The sequence below is a fragment of the Lonchura striata genome, chromosome 3 (genome assembly GCF_046129695.1).
Source record: "Lonchura striata isolate bLonStr1 chromosome 3, bLonStr1.mat, whole genome shotgun sequence".
NCBI lineage: Eukaryota > Metazoa > Chordata > Aves > Passeriformes > Estrildidae > Lonchura > Lonchura striata.
Window position 1 is genome coordinate 49,123,298 of NC_134605.1, and position 18,901 is coordinate 49,142,198.

Here is an 18,901-nt window from a genome sequence, read left to right on the forward strand (position 1 = left end):
CAGACTACCCCGGGTGAGCACTGGATATACACATCTGGGTAAATCCTGATGTCAGGGACAACAGGAGAGCAAAACTTTCTCATTTTCTTGTTTTTAAAGTCTACAAATATATTACCCAAGAACAAGCAGCACATTGGAGGGCAGGGCATGCAGCAGAGCCGCCACTCAAAACGGGAAATGTAACTCAGAAGGAAAATCTCTTGGCACTGTTGGGGAGCTGTGGCCTGACAGGCACCTTCCCCTGCAATTGTGCCAAGGCTGGTGCAAAGGCATTGCATCAAATGATAAGAACAATGAGCAACAGCAGCCTCAAAACCAGAGATAAGACCAACATCTTCACAACTGCAAAATGGAGCTTGCGGTGGGAAATGAATCTTGAAGAAACTCAAGTTAACAGCACAGGTACTCAGCCAGCTTCTCAAGGAAAATGACATAATTCAGGACTTAACACTGATTCACACATATTGAGGATCTTGGCACTTAGAGGCTTCAGTTTCTAAATTAGCATCACACAGATGCCCATGAAAATCCTGGCACAGTTAATAACCTTGCTAAGTATTCTAGGCATTACTTTTAAGCAAAAAAGAAAAAACATCAATCCAACTTCAACCCCCCCAAAAAAATCATCAAAAAATTGGAATAATTACTAAGGTGCCTGCCAAATTAAAATATAGTTCAATTGTTCTGTCTAAGTTTTCAAACAAAACATGTATAACACATCCCAGGAAAACACACTCATTCTTGCTTCCTTCACCAAATAAAAAGACATTGATTTGTCAGTGCTCCCAGTGCAATTTGCTCCCTGTGGTGGTATTTAAACATTTTGCCTTAATAATTTTGCAGTTTGTCTATTTAAGTGTTACATAACAAGAGTAGCTAAAGAATGAAGGGCAAATTCCTTATATCTGTTGAGATGCAAATCACAGGAACTGTCAGGACTTTGTCAGGAGCCATAAGGGATAGCTGCTGGCTCCATGGCACAGTCCTGCCTGCCTTTCTTGTGAGAGAGATAAAAGGAAGATGTTGTCTGTCTTTTGCTCCTTCTCTTTCCCTGTGTCATTGAGAACAGCAAAGACCACAGCGAGCCCTCTGCCATTCAGACCTCCGAGTGCCAGCAGCTCAGGGAGCAACAGCTCCCACCAGGCACCTGCCCGGGGCTGTATTGCACCAGTGACATTGGGCAGCGTGGGCTGCTGGGCACCCGGAGAGCGATCCACACCCTGGATTATGGCTGTAGGACTGACAGTCTATTTAGCTGTGGGGGACATGTCACCACAGACTGCTAGAGAGCAGCTGGGGAAACAGCTCCTTTTAAATGATTGACTTGTTTTGAGGCATTCCACAGCACTGAAATTCCCCATCTCTAGGTGACGCTTGCAAGCAAACTACACTCTTGGTGCACTGCAAAGACACTCCGTGTTAGGAAAACAGGGAGCTGACCAGAGACTCGCTTGCCCTGAGCCAGTCCTCCAGGCACACCATCTTTCCAGGAGGGAGGTCTTCTAGATCTGTTCCTGGTTCAGTCTCAGAGCAGCATGGGGAAGTAGGAGTCCCACACACCATACCGTGGAGTAGGTGGGGGAATGGATCTCATGCCACCTACACATTGCACGGTGTGCAATAAATAAAGTGGGTGGATTAAATGTCATAGATACATACCACTCCTAAACTCTTATCTGTCTGCACTGGTATCTGTGCCAGCTGCTTCTCCACCTACCTAGAGGCCTTTTGGTTACGGAAACCCACAACTCACAACGATATTTTACTTCTGTAGAGATACATTGCTTACGCCCACAGTGAAACCAAGTACCAAAGAGTGACCTGCTCTCTTGGGGGAGCAGTCCAGTTTTGTGTGATTTACTGAGATCTGGAAGTTGAATTAAACACAAGGAATCGATTACTTGTTTTTTTAGTAGGATACAAATTACCTGGAAATGGCAACCAGTCACTCCTGCTCTCCTCTACTGTCTCTGTTGGGAGCTTGCAGGGTTTGCCAAAATGTGAGTCCAGGTCCAGATATGGGGTCTGTGGTAGTACCATGCACTTAGCAGCATGATATTCCTTATCTTCTTTTTTGCTAATATCCCTGTTGGGAATCTTACACAGATAAAAATAGGCTACAGTGTCTGCTTCTCCTTCCCAATGATTTGCAGACAGATACTTGCCAAGTGTCTAGTGACTCATTTATTTGGGAAAAAAAAACACCACAACAATGCAATCTGCAAACCCACACTTTTCCCACTCCCATATAAGAAGCATTTTTAACAGTCACTCAGACCTTGTCAGACCTTGTCAGAACAGATATTAGCAACCTGCCCCCCTTTTTGTCTAAAGAGTGATGAATACAAGCCCAGGAGCCAAATTTCTTTTGGTAGCCACTTAGTCCATGCAAAATGTACCTGGCACCAGTCTGGAGACCCAAGTTATTGAGCAGAGGTTGGGTGGAGAGGCATGGGCTGGGCTGGTGGAGCTGCCAACACTCTGTCCTTGACAGAAGGATGGAGACTAAATCTCAAGTGTGCTTTGCTGCTCTGTGGTTCTGGTCCAGCCATCCATCTCCCAGTGAAAAATTACTTTAGATGTTTATTTCAGCAGCTTGTGCAACATTGCACTGGGTGCTCTGGAGGTGAGTAAGTGCTGTTTTTCTCTGAGGATATTTTTGTGGTTGAATACACTTGGTCAGGAGAACTTTTACTAAGACATAGACAAAAAAGATTTTGAAAACAAAAATAAAAAGGGATAAGAAAAAAATAAAACCACTGTGAACAAAGAGACCAAACTTTTGGCACTTACCACAGAATGAAATGTCACTGTCTGTACTCCTGCATTGCAGTAGTTGTAGGTGGACTGACTCCTCAGACATGGGCTCTTGCAAGGCTAGATCCAACCAAAGGAGTCACAAGTCTATTCACAAGTGTAAAGACAAGAAAAAAAACAATCTAGATTTTCTATGTTTAGTGCCACTTGTTTCTGAAAATCCCAGCAGCACTACAAAAAAGCATCTTGCTGAGGCACAGAGCAGTTCAGGAGACACAAAAAGCCACAGTGTTTGTGAGTTGCAGAGCAGAAGTCAGGAGTCCCAGTACTTTGCTGTATCCAGAAGCAGTACAGGTAGGACACAAAAAGGGGGGATCAATGGCTATCATTTATAGCTGTCAAGAAAGCATATTGCAATTTCCCTGATGGGATAAGCAGACATCTCAAAGACAATTTTCAGAGAAGGGCTGGTGTTTTCCTATGTCCTTGGGAAGCAAAATTTCCTGTCATTTCCCATTGAATTCACTTCTACAACTTGTCTACCTGAACGCATAGTTACAGTGCTTCAGAATTTTATTAAGAAGCCAAAAAGCTGGGGGTTTTTACTGAAGCAAAAATCCTCCATCCCTCCATCATCTCACCTTCATGATGCAATTTAATCAATACCTACCTCCATTTAAATATCCCACCATCTCTTATTCATGATGCTGAAAATTCCTGGAACAATGACTATTTCCTATTCAAGAAACAAAAAATTTAAAATTGTGGCAGTCTCTTTTTAAATAATAAATAGAAAATATTTATTTTACAGCATTTTCAAGATCATTTTGACAAAAAGGCAGTTTTCATCAAGCATTTGACAGACCAAAAGAAAGAACTTCTACAGAAAGCTTCATAGCTCATACAGCTGCATACACAAGGTGAGCTCTTGCTCTTTAGATATATTTATGTATGTGTATGTTTCCAGTTTTAACAATTACAACTAAAAGCTAATATACTGAATTTCAAGAAAACTCCTACCCATGATATAATTACATTGCAATAATAAAATCAGTGCTTAATATGTTCAAAACAGACAGATATGAAAACAGTATAGTACCTTGCCACATTACCATCTCCTCATCTGTACAAATCTGCTATATTTCTTTTTCTTATCTCTCTCAAGTCTTCAAAGACTGGCTTCTTAGTATCAGCTCTGTGCTACTGACAATATAAGTTTTTGGAAACAGCACAGCAGATATTTTACTACAATTATTAGAAGATAGAATTCATTGCCAGTGCAGTGATCAGCAAAGAAGATACAGCATTTTTCTCGCTGCTTTAAGGAGTAATCAGCACTTTAAATAAAAGAAACAGCAACAAAAAACAATCCCCCTAAAAGCACCAAGCAAAACAAAAAATCAACTAACTAACCCTTAGGTGTCTTCAGTTCATTATAGAGGCATCAATATACTGACAAAAATGTGTCTTTGGGCAAAGTTCATGCTTTCCACATCAGGATGATGATAGCAATTGGCCACAAGTAATATTGAATATTATATATTATAATATAATATATATATTATAATATTCACAAACATTCTGAAAAGAGGATGAGAAAAAAAGACTCTCTAGACTCTCTCTGGTTTTGAATATAAGCCAAACCTGCCAATACCAATACTGCATAATTAGGGAAAAACTTTGGATCTTCAGAGAGGATTGATAACAATCAGGACTTCTTAAAATTCAAATGAAAAGAAAGAAAAATAGTAGAATTATGATTAATTCAGAAAAACTCTGGTAGAATATTCAAAAGAAGCATGGTTAAAATTAGGGTTTGCAACTATATTAACAGGAAGAGGTTCCTTTAAAATATTTTTGAAATAAACTGTGGAACTGTGGGACAGATCATCATCCTCAGCTGAATTCAGCAGCACAAGCAAAAATCATGGCAGCTAAAATCCTGATCTGTGTATGTATAATAAGCACATTTATAAATAGGGTAATCATCATTATAATTAAGTTCAGGCTACAAGAAGTAGACCTGGACTTTTATCATGCCAGTCATTAGGGAGCTTTGGATTAGGCCCATCTCTAGGAAACACATGAGAGATAGAGGAGGAGGAGGAGGAATTAATGACAGAATACAAGTGCTTGGAAGTGACCTTTAAGCTATATTGTATATTAAACACAATAAGTGAAAGCATAAGGAAAGAACATGCAACTGAACATCATAAAGGGTTTAAAAGAACTGTCAATAGCAAAACCTGGCAATTTATGCACACATTAAGCACTGATGAAATTTCCTGTCGTGGCATGATTTTATTTTAAATTATCTGAAGCAGTGAAATAATTGGATTACTTTTCCTGTCTCTCATGTGCGAGAGTTCTAAAACAGACCTTTATCTTTTTTAATTTTTTTTCTGGTTAACCACACTTAACTGCAAAACATGTAAAATAACAAGTTCTCAATGCACTGGTTATTAATATCATATGTCTACTTCATAAAATATCTGCAAAACAAAGCACCCTGTTATAAGGGTAACAACTCTCTCAGCTTGTATATGAAAAAAGGATGTGTTAGCACAGCATACAAACCTTCAAAGATCTATTGAATATTTGTACCAACGCGATATAAAAACATGATTTAAACATAAAAATATTCATAGTATAGAAGACAATCTTCCAGTGCTAGTTATTGGACATTACTCTTCACACACACCGTACCCACGCATACAATTACACAAACGTACACTCACTCTCCTGCCTGGAGGCTCCATAACCCCCAGTGTGGAATTGCCTTTCTTCCAGACTAACAGTTGTTGCTCTAAGTAAACAGCTATTTCTCAATGCATTTGATTCCAAAGTAACACAAAGGAATGATACAATGGCATGGCAAAATACGTTATTTTATGAAAAGGTAGTCATTGATTATTGTTCTGCTACAGGAAATGTTGCGTAACAGTTTAGCCACATGGTTTTCAACCTTATACAAAAGGGCAGTTTTTCTAAGTCCTTATCATATTACAAGTTCTATGGCAAGGCTTTCTTCAGAAACCTCTTGAGTCTTAACTTGATCATATTTCTTGCTCTGTTCACAATCAGCATTAAAAGAAGCCCAAATCCCCCAAAACGCAGCCTAGTATGAAGAACAAATCATTCAGATAGAAGTCAGTAAGAGCCATGTGCTTTCACATTATCTCATCTCCTCTCCCCAAAATAAAGTTCCACAGTTATGCCACCTGTAGAAACCAGGAAAAAATGTTTATGCATATATGTCCCATATACAAGTAGCTTTTTTCCCCTGCACCACACTCTGCCCTTCCAGGTCCTGGGTGTGTTACTCCCATAGCAGACAGACAGCAGTCATGAGGTGTGCTAATGACTTCTCCAGGTCACTCTTCCCAGAGTCCTTTTCAAGCATTGCCAAGAGAGGGTGTGACTAAGTGTGATTATATTGTTTTTCCTGCGTGGTTTGTTGTTTGTCTTTTTTTTTTTTTTTTGGCTATAGAAGATGTTCCTTTAGTTTGTGCTTTGTTATGGTTTCCTAACATTTTCCCAAAGTACAGTATTTTTATTTTTAATAGATAGAGAATCTTGAGCCCTCAGAATGGATTTTTTATTTTCTTTTTCTTTCATTTTAGTTATTTAAGTGCAGGATGAATTTTTTGCCCTGTCATTTGTCACTGTTCTCTGCTCTCTCTCCCATGGCCCTGGGAGGCTTGTCTCCACAAGTCCTCCCAGTGGGCAGCTGCCGAAGTCCTTCCTATCGTGTCTCTTGCAGCATCTACAGGGTGGACGAGCTTTGCTTATAATCCCTCAGGATGACAGAGGCATAGGTCACATCTGGGGGTGTGCAGAGCACCGACTCTGACACAGGGGAGCTGGGCACGGAGCTGCCCGAAGCCACCGAATCCCGGAAAGGGGACGGGGGCGTCAGCGCCGGAGAGTCTTCTAGAGTCAGTTTGCTGGTTGCCAGTTCCTCGTCCTCCTCCTCCTCTGTGCTCTTTTCATACACATATCCCTGAATGAGCTTCACCTTCTCACTCTCGGCTTCCTCAGCCGGGGGAGACAGGGGCTCCTCGCTGAAGGCAGCCACCTGCAAAGGCTGCAGGGACGGCTGCTGGGGTGGCGGGGGTGGGCAGGGGGGCCGCACGCCATTCCCTGAGCCGGGAGCGGGGAGGACAGAGTTGAAGTCGGGGATGCCGGCGGCAAACTTGTTGACCGCTCCTTGGAGCTGGTCCATGAGAGACTGTGGCTGCAGGGGCAGGGTCTTGGGGGACTGCTCAGGCAAGAAGAGCTGGGTTTCCTCCACCGTGGCCTGCAACGGGGGGGTCGTTGCCACCCGCCTGTGCACCACCATGGAAGGACTGCTGGACTGGTTGAGGTGAACGGGCTCTCTGTCTTCTTCCTCCACCACATTGTACAGAGTCTTAGTGCTGATGTCAGTAAAAGTCAGACTTTGGCCGTGGTAGTCTTTAGTGAGGGGTTTGATCACCGCTGTCTGATTGCACCCTGTCTCCTGGTTCTTCACATGCACTGAGAGTCTGTGCCACGTATGTTCCCCCTTTGGATCTTGTCTTCCACCTGGTTCAGACCATGACACAGACTTTCCATTAGAACTATGAATAAAATAAAGATGGTTTATTTGCATTTACATTACGAAGACACAGGCAGTATAACAAACAACCCTACAAAAATACTGATTGCTTTGTCTCATTAGTAAGCCTCCCCCCTCGAGTTTTTCATGTCCTCCCAGAAATACTACATGAGAAAACAACACTATGATTCTCATCCAAAAGTGATGTTGGTTATCCATCCTACAGCCAACCTGGAAAGGCTAGTCTGCGGGAAGGGCTCTGGGAGAGCCATCTGTGGTTTGAGGACTTGAGCTGTCATTTAGTATCTAGGTTTGCTCACCATTTTGCAGTGGGGAAGAAAAAAATACAGGAAAAAAGTCACAGGAAAAGATTTAATTAAGCCTGATTTGCAGTTTATAGGAAATATTTTCAAGCTGTTGGAAGAAAAGCAATCCACAATCATAGCCTTTGGCCAACTGGGTAGAGAGATAAATTGTTGCTAACCACTCCTTTCCCTTTTATTCCTTCTTCCCTTTAGAAACAGATTAGCTAACAGAGAAATGAAGGACTCCCTGGGCCTCTATCAGGTGGGAGGTAAATGCACTTCTTCCCGGGTGACTGTTATTTACAAACCAAGCTAAAATTCTGGGACAGAAAACAGTTGGTTTGTGTGGGAGGAGGAACAAGCAGCAGCATGACCGTGGTGAGTCAAACCCTCTGACTCCTCACACGGGCTGGGTCCCACCAAAACTCTGGGCAGTTTGGCTGAGTGAGGATCTGAGGGTCAGGTCCGACTCTGAGGAGCTGCAGGGTTTTGCATTTCCCTGTACCCTTGAAGGGAGCAGCACTCAAAGCTGAGTGGCAGCTTGTGAGCAGCTGATGGGACAGGGAGCTGAGCAGTGCTTTAGACGACCAAGGAACTGTTTAATTGCAGGTCACGCAGTAGAGATGGTTCACAAATTCTAAAATACATCATCTGGGTGAAAACCAGAGAGAGAGAAATTCAGAGATGATTTATTCAAAGCAGCCTTATCTCAGGGTTTCATCCCTCAGGGACCAGAAGCAAACAAAGGATTACATTTCAGACCCTGAGCCTGCTGTGCAGATGGGAGACAAAGTGAGTGGGAGGCTGGCACATCAGCCTCACCTCCCGCTACTGCACACACTGGAGGAGATCTCTTCCCCTACAGTATTGCAGTGTGGTTCTAAGCATTTTGCTTTCCTTGCTCAGACTCTCATGGTTCTCTTTTTAAGGAGTAAATAATTGCCACTTGAATTTTATTAAAAAAAAAACATATTGACTGACTTTGTCATAGCTAGAAAAGACTGGTACAAAACATATAGCGTTGTAAATCTGTCAAAACAGAAAAAAAAATATACATGACAATGTGTCATTTTTCTGTCAAGCAGTAAGTACTCCTGGAGGGAAAAAAAAAATTATTTTAGGTGGATCCAAGCTGGGAAGCTCATCTCCAACTCCAGACTCCAAATGCTGGGCCTGTGACTCACCACCTCTGTGGGAACTGGGGCACATGAAAGGACCAATCTAAAAAATTCATAACTTCCCAAAGCATGTAGTTGGAGCTGTTTTGATTTAGAGCTTTAACCTAAGAGACAAGAAAGCCACATTCCCAAGTGAAGAAGGAAACCTCTATATTATAGTGATCAATGAAAAGATAAGAATGAAGGTTTAGAAACATTCCTGTTTTGATCAAATGAACTATGGTATGACTTTTTTTTTTTTAATGTGCTATAAAGATAAGCAAATGAGTGTAACTCTTTGGTGTGAAAGATTTTTAAAGTAATGTTTAACATGCCAAGAACTGAAAACTCTTCACACAGAAACACATTTGGTCTACTTTAACTTCAAAACAAGTCTCTTCTTGTAGAGAGGAAAATAAGTCAAGTGCTCTTCTATTTTGCTGATGCTGTAGCTTACAATTACTGCAAAGGGCTTTTCTAAAATATGTTATGATTATCTGCTTCCTTTTGTGCTAAGTCCACTGCTGCATCATTTCTTCATATCTAGTTCTGGTGCATCACCTCACTTTTGAATCCCCCTCATACCATCTGTTTTTTCTGTATCTTATTTTATTTCCAAGATTTTGTATTTTACATCAAAGACAAACAGAGCTATTTTAAGGAGCTCACTATCTCTAAGTCTTACTCCTATTTAGTTCATTTCCCTCTCCCTCACTCTCAAATTCTGCTCCTACTTCTTTCTTCTGTAGCACTTTCCATAGTCTCAAGTTAATGGCCATGCTTAAGCTGTGCTGGGACTGCAACGTCCAAATGTGAGCAAATTATTTCATCAGGATTTTTCTGGAGCAACTTGCTCGTCAGGGAGAGCTGGTCCTGCTTGCTTCTGCTTGCCAGACCTTACTCCTTATGGCTCCAATGGCCTCATGATAAAGAGCTTTAGGGCTGCATTGGCTCTCTGTGGGACTTGACAAGATCCATGGATTATTGTTCCAGCTCTTTCCCTCTACTTGCTCTTCTTGCTATGTCCAGGCACTGCTAGCCTGCTAAGGAGTTACATTTTGAGATGGAGCCCCAAGACTGTCATAGAAATACCTGGGCTCTGTCTTGCTGGATGGCTGGCAGGTGGTCACACCGAGTTTGACACTTTCAGGAAGAATTCATCATTAAAATGAAAGAACACTTGCTAGAACAAAGAGCAGTCATCTTGAATATCATTAATTGCCATTTAGACAAAAAGCAAAGATGAGTCTGTAAAAGCTCAGACCTGAACTGAGTCTCAGTGAGAGAAGGAGTTGTCTCACTTGTGCAAAACAACTATGACAATCTTGACTGTGTGGTCACCACTGGCTAAGTGATTGCCATTTTCTCTTTTGAAGGAAACACCCATTGGAGAAGGTCAAGATCAAAATAATCTGCCTGGGGTAATGGGAGAAGGGATGGTTTTCCACATGAAGGCAAGAGAGGGTACCAAGCCAGGTCAGTTGGGGTATTGAAAACCTGATGTTCAATTGCACAGTGACGAGATGACACCAAGTGGTCGTTTCTTTGTTTTATCAGTAGGATGATTACCCAGTTCATGTCCACCACGTGTTTATTTATCTTCCCTCTGTCCTTTCTCCTGTGAATTTCTCATAGGATTTAGACTTCACACTTTCTGCACAGAGGTGAACTTCTTGAAATCTCAAGGGATCTTAAGGTTTGTACTTGTGTATACTCAGTGTAACACTCCATGTACTATTTCTCCAAACCCTCCCATCTAGTCTATATATTCAGGCAGATTTCTGGATATCCTATCAGCACAAAGGGTGGGTTTGCTTTTGCTTCTAGGCAAGAACATACTTTGAATTTAGATGCCTTTTCTCTATTTTCACCATAGCTTTATCTATGTGTTTTGTATTTCCGGGGAAATAGAAGTAAACATATTTTTGGTGTGAGTTTTTATTAGTTTAATGAGCAGAGATTTTGCTATTTTTGGTAATTCAAAATTCTGCTTCTAATATATGCATTGCTCTTTGTAACATACTCTCTGCATGACTCTGGGGAACTTTCAGCTTTCTTTCTTTATTATAGACACTAAACAACATGGAAAACAACTTCAGATCCTAATAGTTACTTCCTGAAATTCTTTAAAAAAACTGATGCACCCACGCCTGAGACTATGGTTCAAAAAGGTTAAAAATGCCTGGCCAACAGTAGGACATGCCTATAACTTGTTAGATAGCTCACTGTTCATTGTTAAGTATCTCCAGATGACCAAATCTGGTCCCTCCTTGTGACCAAGAGTTCCCCAGACCCAACTCCTGTTTCAGGCCAAGAACAGAGTCCTGCTCTTGCCAGTTCCAGGAGGATCTTAACTTTCTGGCTTCCTTGGAGCAGTGTCAAGTCTGAGTTTTCCACAACAGCTGTCTCCTCTCCATGCTGCAGGATTCTGAAGATGAACTCACGTTAGATGTTAGATAGAGGTTTCTTTACATCTCAGAGGCTGGATGCTTCTGAGGTGAAAAATTATTGTCCCTTGGTCTAAGGTAAGTTAGTCTGTGTAACTCTGGTCTTTTCACCAGCAAAGTTATAACCTGAGATCAAGAGAGCATAGAGAATTAAATAACCTTTGAGTCCTGTGTACCTGAAACCTTTTTTTTTTTTTTTTTTTGTTGTTTTTTGGGGTTTTTTTGTTTTTTTTTTTTTTTTTTTTTTTTTTTTTTGTTTTTGTTTTTTTTTTTGCTTTGAACATTTTATGCATAACAATCCCTAATTGATAGCACATGAAATAGTTAAGCAGAGTTGCATGTGTTCTGATGAGGTTAATTACAGGAAGCCACAGGTTGGAAAATGGCTTCAGATGTAGTCAGGCAAAATGCTTGAGAAAGAGCCCTTTCTGTTAAAATAGATCTGTTGAAAGTTCATCCCATTTTGTCCTTTCAGGGTGCCAGAATGGTGGTCTGCAATCTTCTCCAAGTGGCCATCAGCTGAGGATGGATCTTTAGTTCATTGATTAAGATTCTTAATCTTGCTGAGATGAATGATGCAGTCATTTGAGCCAGCTTGGTGGTGTTAGAAAAGACACAGAGCACAGATTTAATATATAAGGCTGGTTTTTTTTGTTTGGTTGGTTTTTTGTTGTTTTTTTTTTTTTTTTTTTATGCAACAATGACAATTAACCAGAGGAAGAGGTTATAGGAGAAATAATAAATATTACCTGTCTTTCATTGCCAGTCACTGTAGTAACTGAAATCCCACAGCCCGTAAGAAGCACTGGTATAACCTGGCAGTCCCTTTTCAGGAAAAATTAAGTCCAAAACGAACCCTGAACTGTCTTTACCAGCAATCAGAGGAGGTCAGTGTCAGGTACTGCCCAGTCACCAAATGCTGCTCCTCCCTTCAGAGAGCCCAGTTACAGCCACTGGCAGCTGGCTCTGGAGCACAGCACATGCAGAGCTGTCCCTGAACACTGACACTGAGATGAGCAGCCTTTGGAGGCACTGGGACACAGAGCAAAAAGAAGTGCCCTGTTCAAAAGCTGTGCATTGGACAAAACCTTTCTCATCCCCACAGAGGATGACATACATCCTGATGTATGCCATCCTACGGAAGCCAGAGGAGGAATTTCTGCCGTGCCCACAGAGAGGCAGTCAGTAAACCACAAACTTTCTCCAACCCTACAGTCACATACGTGGCAATGAGCCTGACTAAAGCTCTGTCCCACTGCTGCCTCTGTTCCCAGGGCCTAAGCTGACAAGCTAAAAATTTAAAGCTAATATCTGCACTGCAGCACAGAGCAGGTGCTTTGCTGGTATCCCCAAGATCTCTTCTGTTACTGTCTCCGTTTCAGTAAGGCCACTGGGGGCATAAAATTTGATTAAGGGAGTGAGCAAATTTTAATCCAGGGTAGTGATACCTCCCTGCACTGAGCAGCTGCTCCTCTCAGAGCTGCCACAGCCAGCCCTGATGCTCATTAGCAAAGCAAAACTTCTAGAACACTGGTTCTAGGGACTCATCTCTTAAACCTGGGCTGGTAAAATTTCTCTGCACTCTCTCCTGAGTGAGGGAGCCATCATCAACCATAGTCCCTATCTGGTATGTGGTCAGGATTTTTGCCTCATATAATCACCTAAATGAAAGAAAAATCATAAACAAATTTCAGCTTTAGTTCATTTACACTATAGTCTCTACCTTGGTGACAAGAGGAACTTAAAACTGTTCTCACAGCATGGCTCCAATGCTTTTGTGAGTGTTGTATAATTAGAGCAATGTTTAACCTCCCACTTGTGTTTCTGGAAATTTAAACTACTTAACTAACTTTTCCTTGTTGGTCCTTTCCTCCCTTCCTTCCCCTCCGCCTTTTTTTTTTTTTTGGACAAAAGTGCCTTGGGCATTGGACACAATATTCTATGTAAATTAGAGCACTACTTTAAATGTATGATGAAAACTGCTGCAAAAAATATAGGAAAACATAATGCTGTCTTACTGTCTTGTCAGGGCAGAACCTGATGATACTTAGAGGTGCTGTGAGTGAGCTCAAGTCCAGAGCTGCCTTTCCAACTCTCTGTCTGGTCACTGGTTTATGTAAAATAAATGTAACATTTTCATTTCTCTCATAAGTTACTCTAATGCAGAAGTTAAGCATTACTTTATCTGAGTTGCACATAGGCTTTCTAATGAATATTGACCCTATTGATAACTGGGATATTTTTCTCTTTTTTTAAATTGAAATTTTAATATTATACAGTCTGTAATGTGGATGTAGTAGCTATGCCTAGGCTGAGTGCCCTGTGATGAGATCCTGGTTTCCATCCACAGGGTCTCCAGGTTGGGATCAGATCCCTGGGCAGGATCAGAGGTTGGCAGCCCCACTCACCTCTCTGCTCTGGCCGCCCAGACGGGGAAAGCTGGAACCGGGACTGGGATCACTCGCTTTATGTTTGTGCTAGCATAGAAATGGGTTGCTGCTAGGCTCATATCTGGCCCATGGGGTAGGGAATTACTTCCAAATCCAACAGCTCAGCTGTAGCCAAATATCCCAAAATAAGTAGATTTATTCACTTTGAGACATAACAATATTTTTTATGTGAATTTGGGGAGACTGGGGGGTTATGAGAGAAATGGTCAGTGCATTGCTTCAGTGTAGTTGAAGTTTCACAACTTCAGCATGTATCATAAATCTAACATACCTAGCTCAACAGAGGTGTGAGAATATTACACTGACAATGTGTATGGAAGGTCTGACTACTCATGATCATTACTACTAGAAATTTGTAATCTCATATGAATTACAGAAGCTGTGTCATATTTCAGTCATCCAATATTAGTGAAAAAATTTGCTTCACCTGTGTGTTCATTAGGTATTTTGAAAAAAAAATGAAATACCTACTAAAGTGTTGCTTTGAGAAAACAATCTAATAGATAATACGAAGTTCAGGATAACAAACAATTTGTCAGAAATAGCAAGAAAATTCATCCAGTGTTCAAGAAATGAAGATGAGAAACCTGCAAATCAAAGTGAAATTAAAAAGTTCTCTTAGTAGTGAACAGCTTTTGAATCTATTTTATTCTTCTTAACAAGAAAATCCACTGAAGATTCAGAATTAATTCATCCTATTGAATATTTTTTTCATTTTTTAAGGATAATAAAGTTAATTAATGGGAAAACATGGTGTAAATCATCATAGGTCCTCTGGTATCAACAGAGAAGCTCATTTGTGTAATCTGAAGGTGTATTTAATGCTGCAAATTCAAATTAATGTTTATGACAGTGCAGCCAATGCCAATGCCTGAGCTGAAGCATTTATTCTTGCAGGCTCAGAAGGGAGCACAGCTGATAGAACCTGAAAGCTTAAAAGTACAATGTTTTGAGCAAAGGAACCTGGAAAGCTTAGGAACATATGAAGAAAACGTTAGAATTAAATTAATTTACAAAAAGTGTAGGTGGGTGCAGCTAAGGCAAAATAGTCTGTAGGACTGGGAGGCTGTGAAGATCAACAACCTTCAAAAAACATTGCATCAAAAGAAATACCATGGAGCTGCTGTTGAATAGAAACACTAATTAATGAACTTTGAATAGAATAAAACCACAAAAATTGCCCATGAATTCTGTATTCCCCACTCAAAAGCACCACACCATGGTGCAGAGATCAGTAGGTCTTTCTTATGAATGCAGTTTAATAGTAATTAGGACAGTTGGAGGTTTTTCCTTGCTTTCTGTAATCCTCTGTGGTTCTGATGGAAAATTATTTGGGCCACAATGTTTTTTACCAAAAAGATATTGACAAGCTGAAAGCTGTACAGTGAACAGCAATAATAAAACACAGGGGACATAGGACAGATTGCATGAGATATAACTAAAATATCTTAATACATTCTGTTTGTTTTTCAAGCATCTCAAAGGCATTAGCACCAAGTCAGAAAGGTATTTCACATGGCATAGAGATGTCTAACTGAGACCTCAAAATGAAGCTTAAAAAAAGGGCCAAATTATACTTCATGACCAGAATATTTCCTAGTCAATAGCTGTATCAGAGAAGAAGCAAAATCCTTATGAACATAAAAGCCTGTTGCCCTGGATATTTCCCAAAAAGTGTGCAACCCTTGCAGGGGTAGTGGTCAATGAGACCCTTCTTCCACAATAACTTGTCAGATTATCTGGTATACTTGAGAATAAATCCCAAGAGTTTAAATAGGGCTTAAAGAGCCATCAGACTTGCCTTAACATGCCAGCATTTTGAGTGCTTAACCCTGTAGCAAACTTAGCCAAGTTGCCACAGGAAGCTTAGTCATGAGGCCTCGTTTGTAATGTACAGCTCTCCCTGATGTGCTGCAGTAGATAAAGCAGCCTGTAAAGCCTGTGGGTTTTTTGGGTGTATGTGAAAGTTTCCATGGTAATGAATGTGCGGCTTCAGAAGAAAAGAGCCCTGAAACTCCAAGCTGATGCTTCTGGGGTTTTTTAATATGATACTAAAATGTTATGATTCTATATTTTGATGATTCTGCATTTCTAACCATCTCCAGCACTGTACAGAGAATGGAGATGAACATTGGTGAAAAAAAATGATGCTAAAGACAATTTCAAGAGTCTGCATCTACTTGCTTGCAGGTGGGAGCTGAGGGAAACCATAGCATGTGTGGTGATTTATAGCATGTTGGAGTGGTAAAGCAGGGCTTCTAAGGAAAACCTGGATTTACAAACTGCTGGAGTGCTGGTGAATGAGACTGAGACCAGATGGTGGTGATGGGCAGTTGGTTATACAATGGACAATTGCCTACTGCTCAAACTGGGCTGTGTGGCCACAGGAAGCTCAGGTTGCTGATGGAGCACGTGCCCTTCCCTGAGCCACAGTGCAACTCTGCCAGGCCTCTGGACACATCAGCTCTGGCTGGAAGGAGGGAGAAGCCTGAGGGGCAGACACAGGCAGAGAAGCCAAAATAGCAAGCTTCATGCTCAGCAGATCTGAAAACCTCCCCTGCTTCTTGAAGCTGTTCTTATCTGGGCAGCCACCACAAGCATTTTCGGACATGTTGACGGGTTGGAGGCACACCAGAGGTGTTTCTCGGGAGCTCATGTGGATAAGGATTTTTTTTCCAAACTGAAAAAAATATTCTAAGCATGGTCATGCTAAAAGCAGGAGGTTCAGCTTTCCCTGTGCTCAGGAGTTTCACAGCTTGTGCCCATGCTTTTCTGATTAGAATCTGTTATTGCATTTGCTTTTGCCTCCTAATAGTATGCCTGTGTTGGACTCCCATTTGAATTTCCAGACAGACAATTGGTGATCTGTACCTTGATAATTTTCAGCGCTTGTTCCAGTTCAGAAAAAAGGGGCATATTGTTCTGACTGGAGCATAGTAACAAATAGGTTGTACTGCTCCTTACACTGCCTGTGTTCAATTTGCCTTTTAGGGTGCCAAAACTGGTTGCTGCACAAGTGCCGTAAAACCCCTAATGTATGATGCATTTTGTGGATTTCTTCTGATCTGCAAATCAGAGAGGCAGGTTGGATTGAATGAACATCGTTGCCATATGCCCACAAATTACATAGACTCTCAGAGACACACATAGAACTAAAACGCTTTGCACTACTCAGAGCAGTGCAACAGCATCTCTGGTTGCAGTGAGCAGCACTGCCCAAAATGCTGTGTCAGTGGATCACAAGGATTTTTCCACCGAGTCACTGCACAATCTTCCCTGGGGCAGGGAGCAAGACTGTTACACATCTGCTGCTTATCAGATGGAAATGAGCACAGATCTGGAAGAAATGAGGTGAAGTCTTTTGGTTTTTGCAACAGCTTGCTTGTTTTCTCCACTGTGTTTGTGTTTGCTCAGAGAGGACAGAATTTGCACTTCTTGCTTCTGAAGAGCTGAACTTCACTATTGTTTGCTGAATGCAGAACTATGCAGAATCTGAACATCTTTCAGAAAATACAACAGAAAAAAAGATTCACTGCTGTTATTTTGAGATGCTGTTTGTTCCTACACCAAATCCTGCTGGTTTTATTTACATGTGCCTTTTTGTGATTTCACTGTTTTCTGCAAATCCCACTGAATAAATGTTTTCTGTGCTCCCTCAGCTGGGTCTGCAGCCACAGTTTAATAACAAGCATGGGTTAGCAAGGGCTGTGCACAGCAGAGGTGTCTTGCCATATAAAGCACACAGGATAATGTCATCTCTATGCAAAATTTAAAAAAGGAGAAAAATGTTGGCTAAATGGAAAAAGAAGATAAAATTAGTACAAGAAAGAGGACAAATTTGCAAAGTTGTAGGCATTTAGAAATAAAAAATGTAAAAGCTGCAAAAAAGTTATTCAGTGTCCTCTTAATCACATCCGGACAATATTTAAAGTACTGTGTGAAACAAGGGGACATAAGCAAATTTCCCATCTTTAATGGCATGCACCACATTTGTCCCATCATTAGACATGATAAACCAATGAGAAAAAGAAAGCAAGGGGTAAAACCACTCTTTGTCATGCAGCTTCTCTTACACATTCACTGCAGGGATTTTTCAAAGCTGCACATGTGCCGACGGACACTGGCTGGTGGGCGAGAACTCTGGCTGCCTCTTCCTGAAGATTGAAAAGAAAAAGACACCCAGTGAGTGGCTATACACATGTGCACACATGGTGGCTATACCACTCAATAGGTGCCTGTCCCTGACCTATGTCTGTGGGCTTTCCCATCTTTCATTCTCTTATCACCTGAAATTCCACATAGATTTCTCCTTGGCTCCAGCACAATACTGGTTAAAATTGATTTTCACGATGTTCATTCTGCTTCCTGTGCTGAGCCTTGATGCACTTTACATACCAGATGGCAAGGGCTGCTGTGCATCTAGCTGTCAGAGGAACTTCGCCCCTGGTATTCTCAACATAGGATAAAATGATGAAAAAAGGAGCATGTGCCCCTCACATCTTATTTACAAAATTATCACCAAAATTTTTTGCTGGTGGATTTTTTAATATATACTCAGCTGCTGTTTTTTTCTTTGTCTCTCTTCCCCTAATGTTTTTATAAATACTTCTTTTACTTTTGGAGCTCTGAATGAATAGTCACTAGCTTGCATTATATGTGATTTCACTACTGTGCTTCTTTTTTTTTTTTTTAAAGGAAGCATTGGATTTATTGAGGTAGACACAAAATTAATAGTCTCCTAAGCACTCTATCTGCAAAGGTAATTCAATACAGAATTGCAGATTGCAGTTTGGGCTGTTAATATAGGATGATTTCCATTTAATTTCTCTTTTCTTCCTTGCCCTGTCAAGCAGATGCAAAATCTCATTTGTCTTCCCCAGTATCAATAAAATAATATACACACAAGCGCGTGCTTTGACAAAAATCTCATGTATTTTTGCACATGGAATGTATCACTGAATTTCTGAAAAAAAAAAAATAAAATCATCATTGTATTGCAAATAAAATGCAAATTGAAATTCAGCATTTCTCCCCATCAAACAGTCATAGTGCATGCTTGCCAGACTTCTGTGTACCTCCAAATGACAGATTCATGGATGGTGTGTGCATGTGCTACATACTCAGCACATGAGCTGAACAAGCCATTCCTCTCACCACGTACTAAAGCACAGGAGCACAGCATGATGTACACAGAACACATGCATAC

At 41.0% G+C, this 18,901-nt stretch overlaps 1 protein-coding gene across 4 annotated transcripts in view; it reads right to left on the reverse strand.

The window, feature by feature from the left end:
- Positions 1-3,528: 3,528 nt before the first annotated feature.
- GRM1 (glutamate metabotropic receptor 1) overlaps positions 3,529-18,901 on the reverse strand; it is a 181,616-nt gene continuing 166,243 nt past the window's right edge. The window contains exons 9-10 of one of the 4 annotated variants that reach the window (XM_021527017.3): positions 17,769-17,849; positions 7,210-7,323 (exon numbers count right to left, since the gene is read on the reverse strand). In XM_021527017.3, the coding sequence (XP_021382692.2) occupies positions 17,789-17,849 (61 nt within the window). In that variant the 3' untranslated portion in view covers positions 7,210-7,323; positions 17,769-17,788. Of the gene's footprint in view, positions 7,359-15,836; positions 17,850-18,901 lie in introns of those variants that run through there. The other 3 variants (XM_021527014.3, XM_021527015.3, XM_021527016.3) reach the window with 3 other exon arrangements.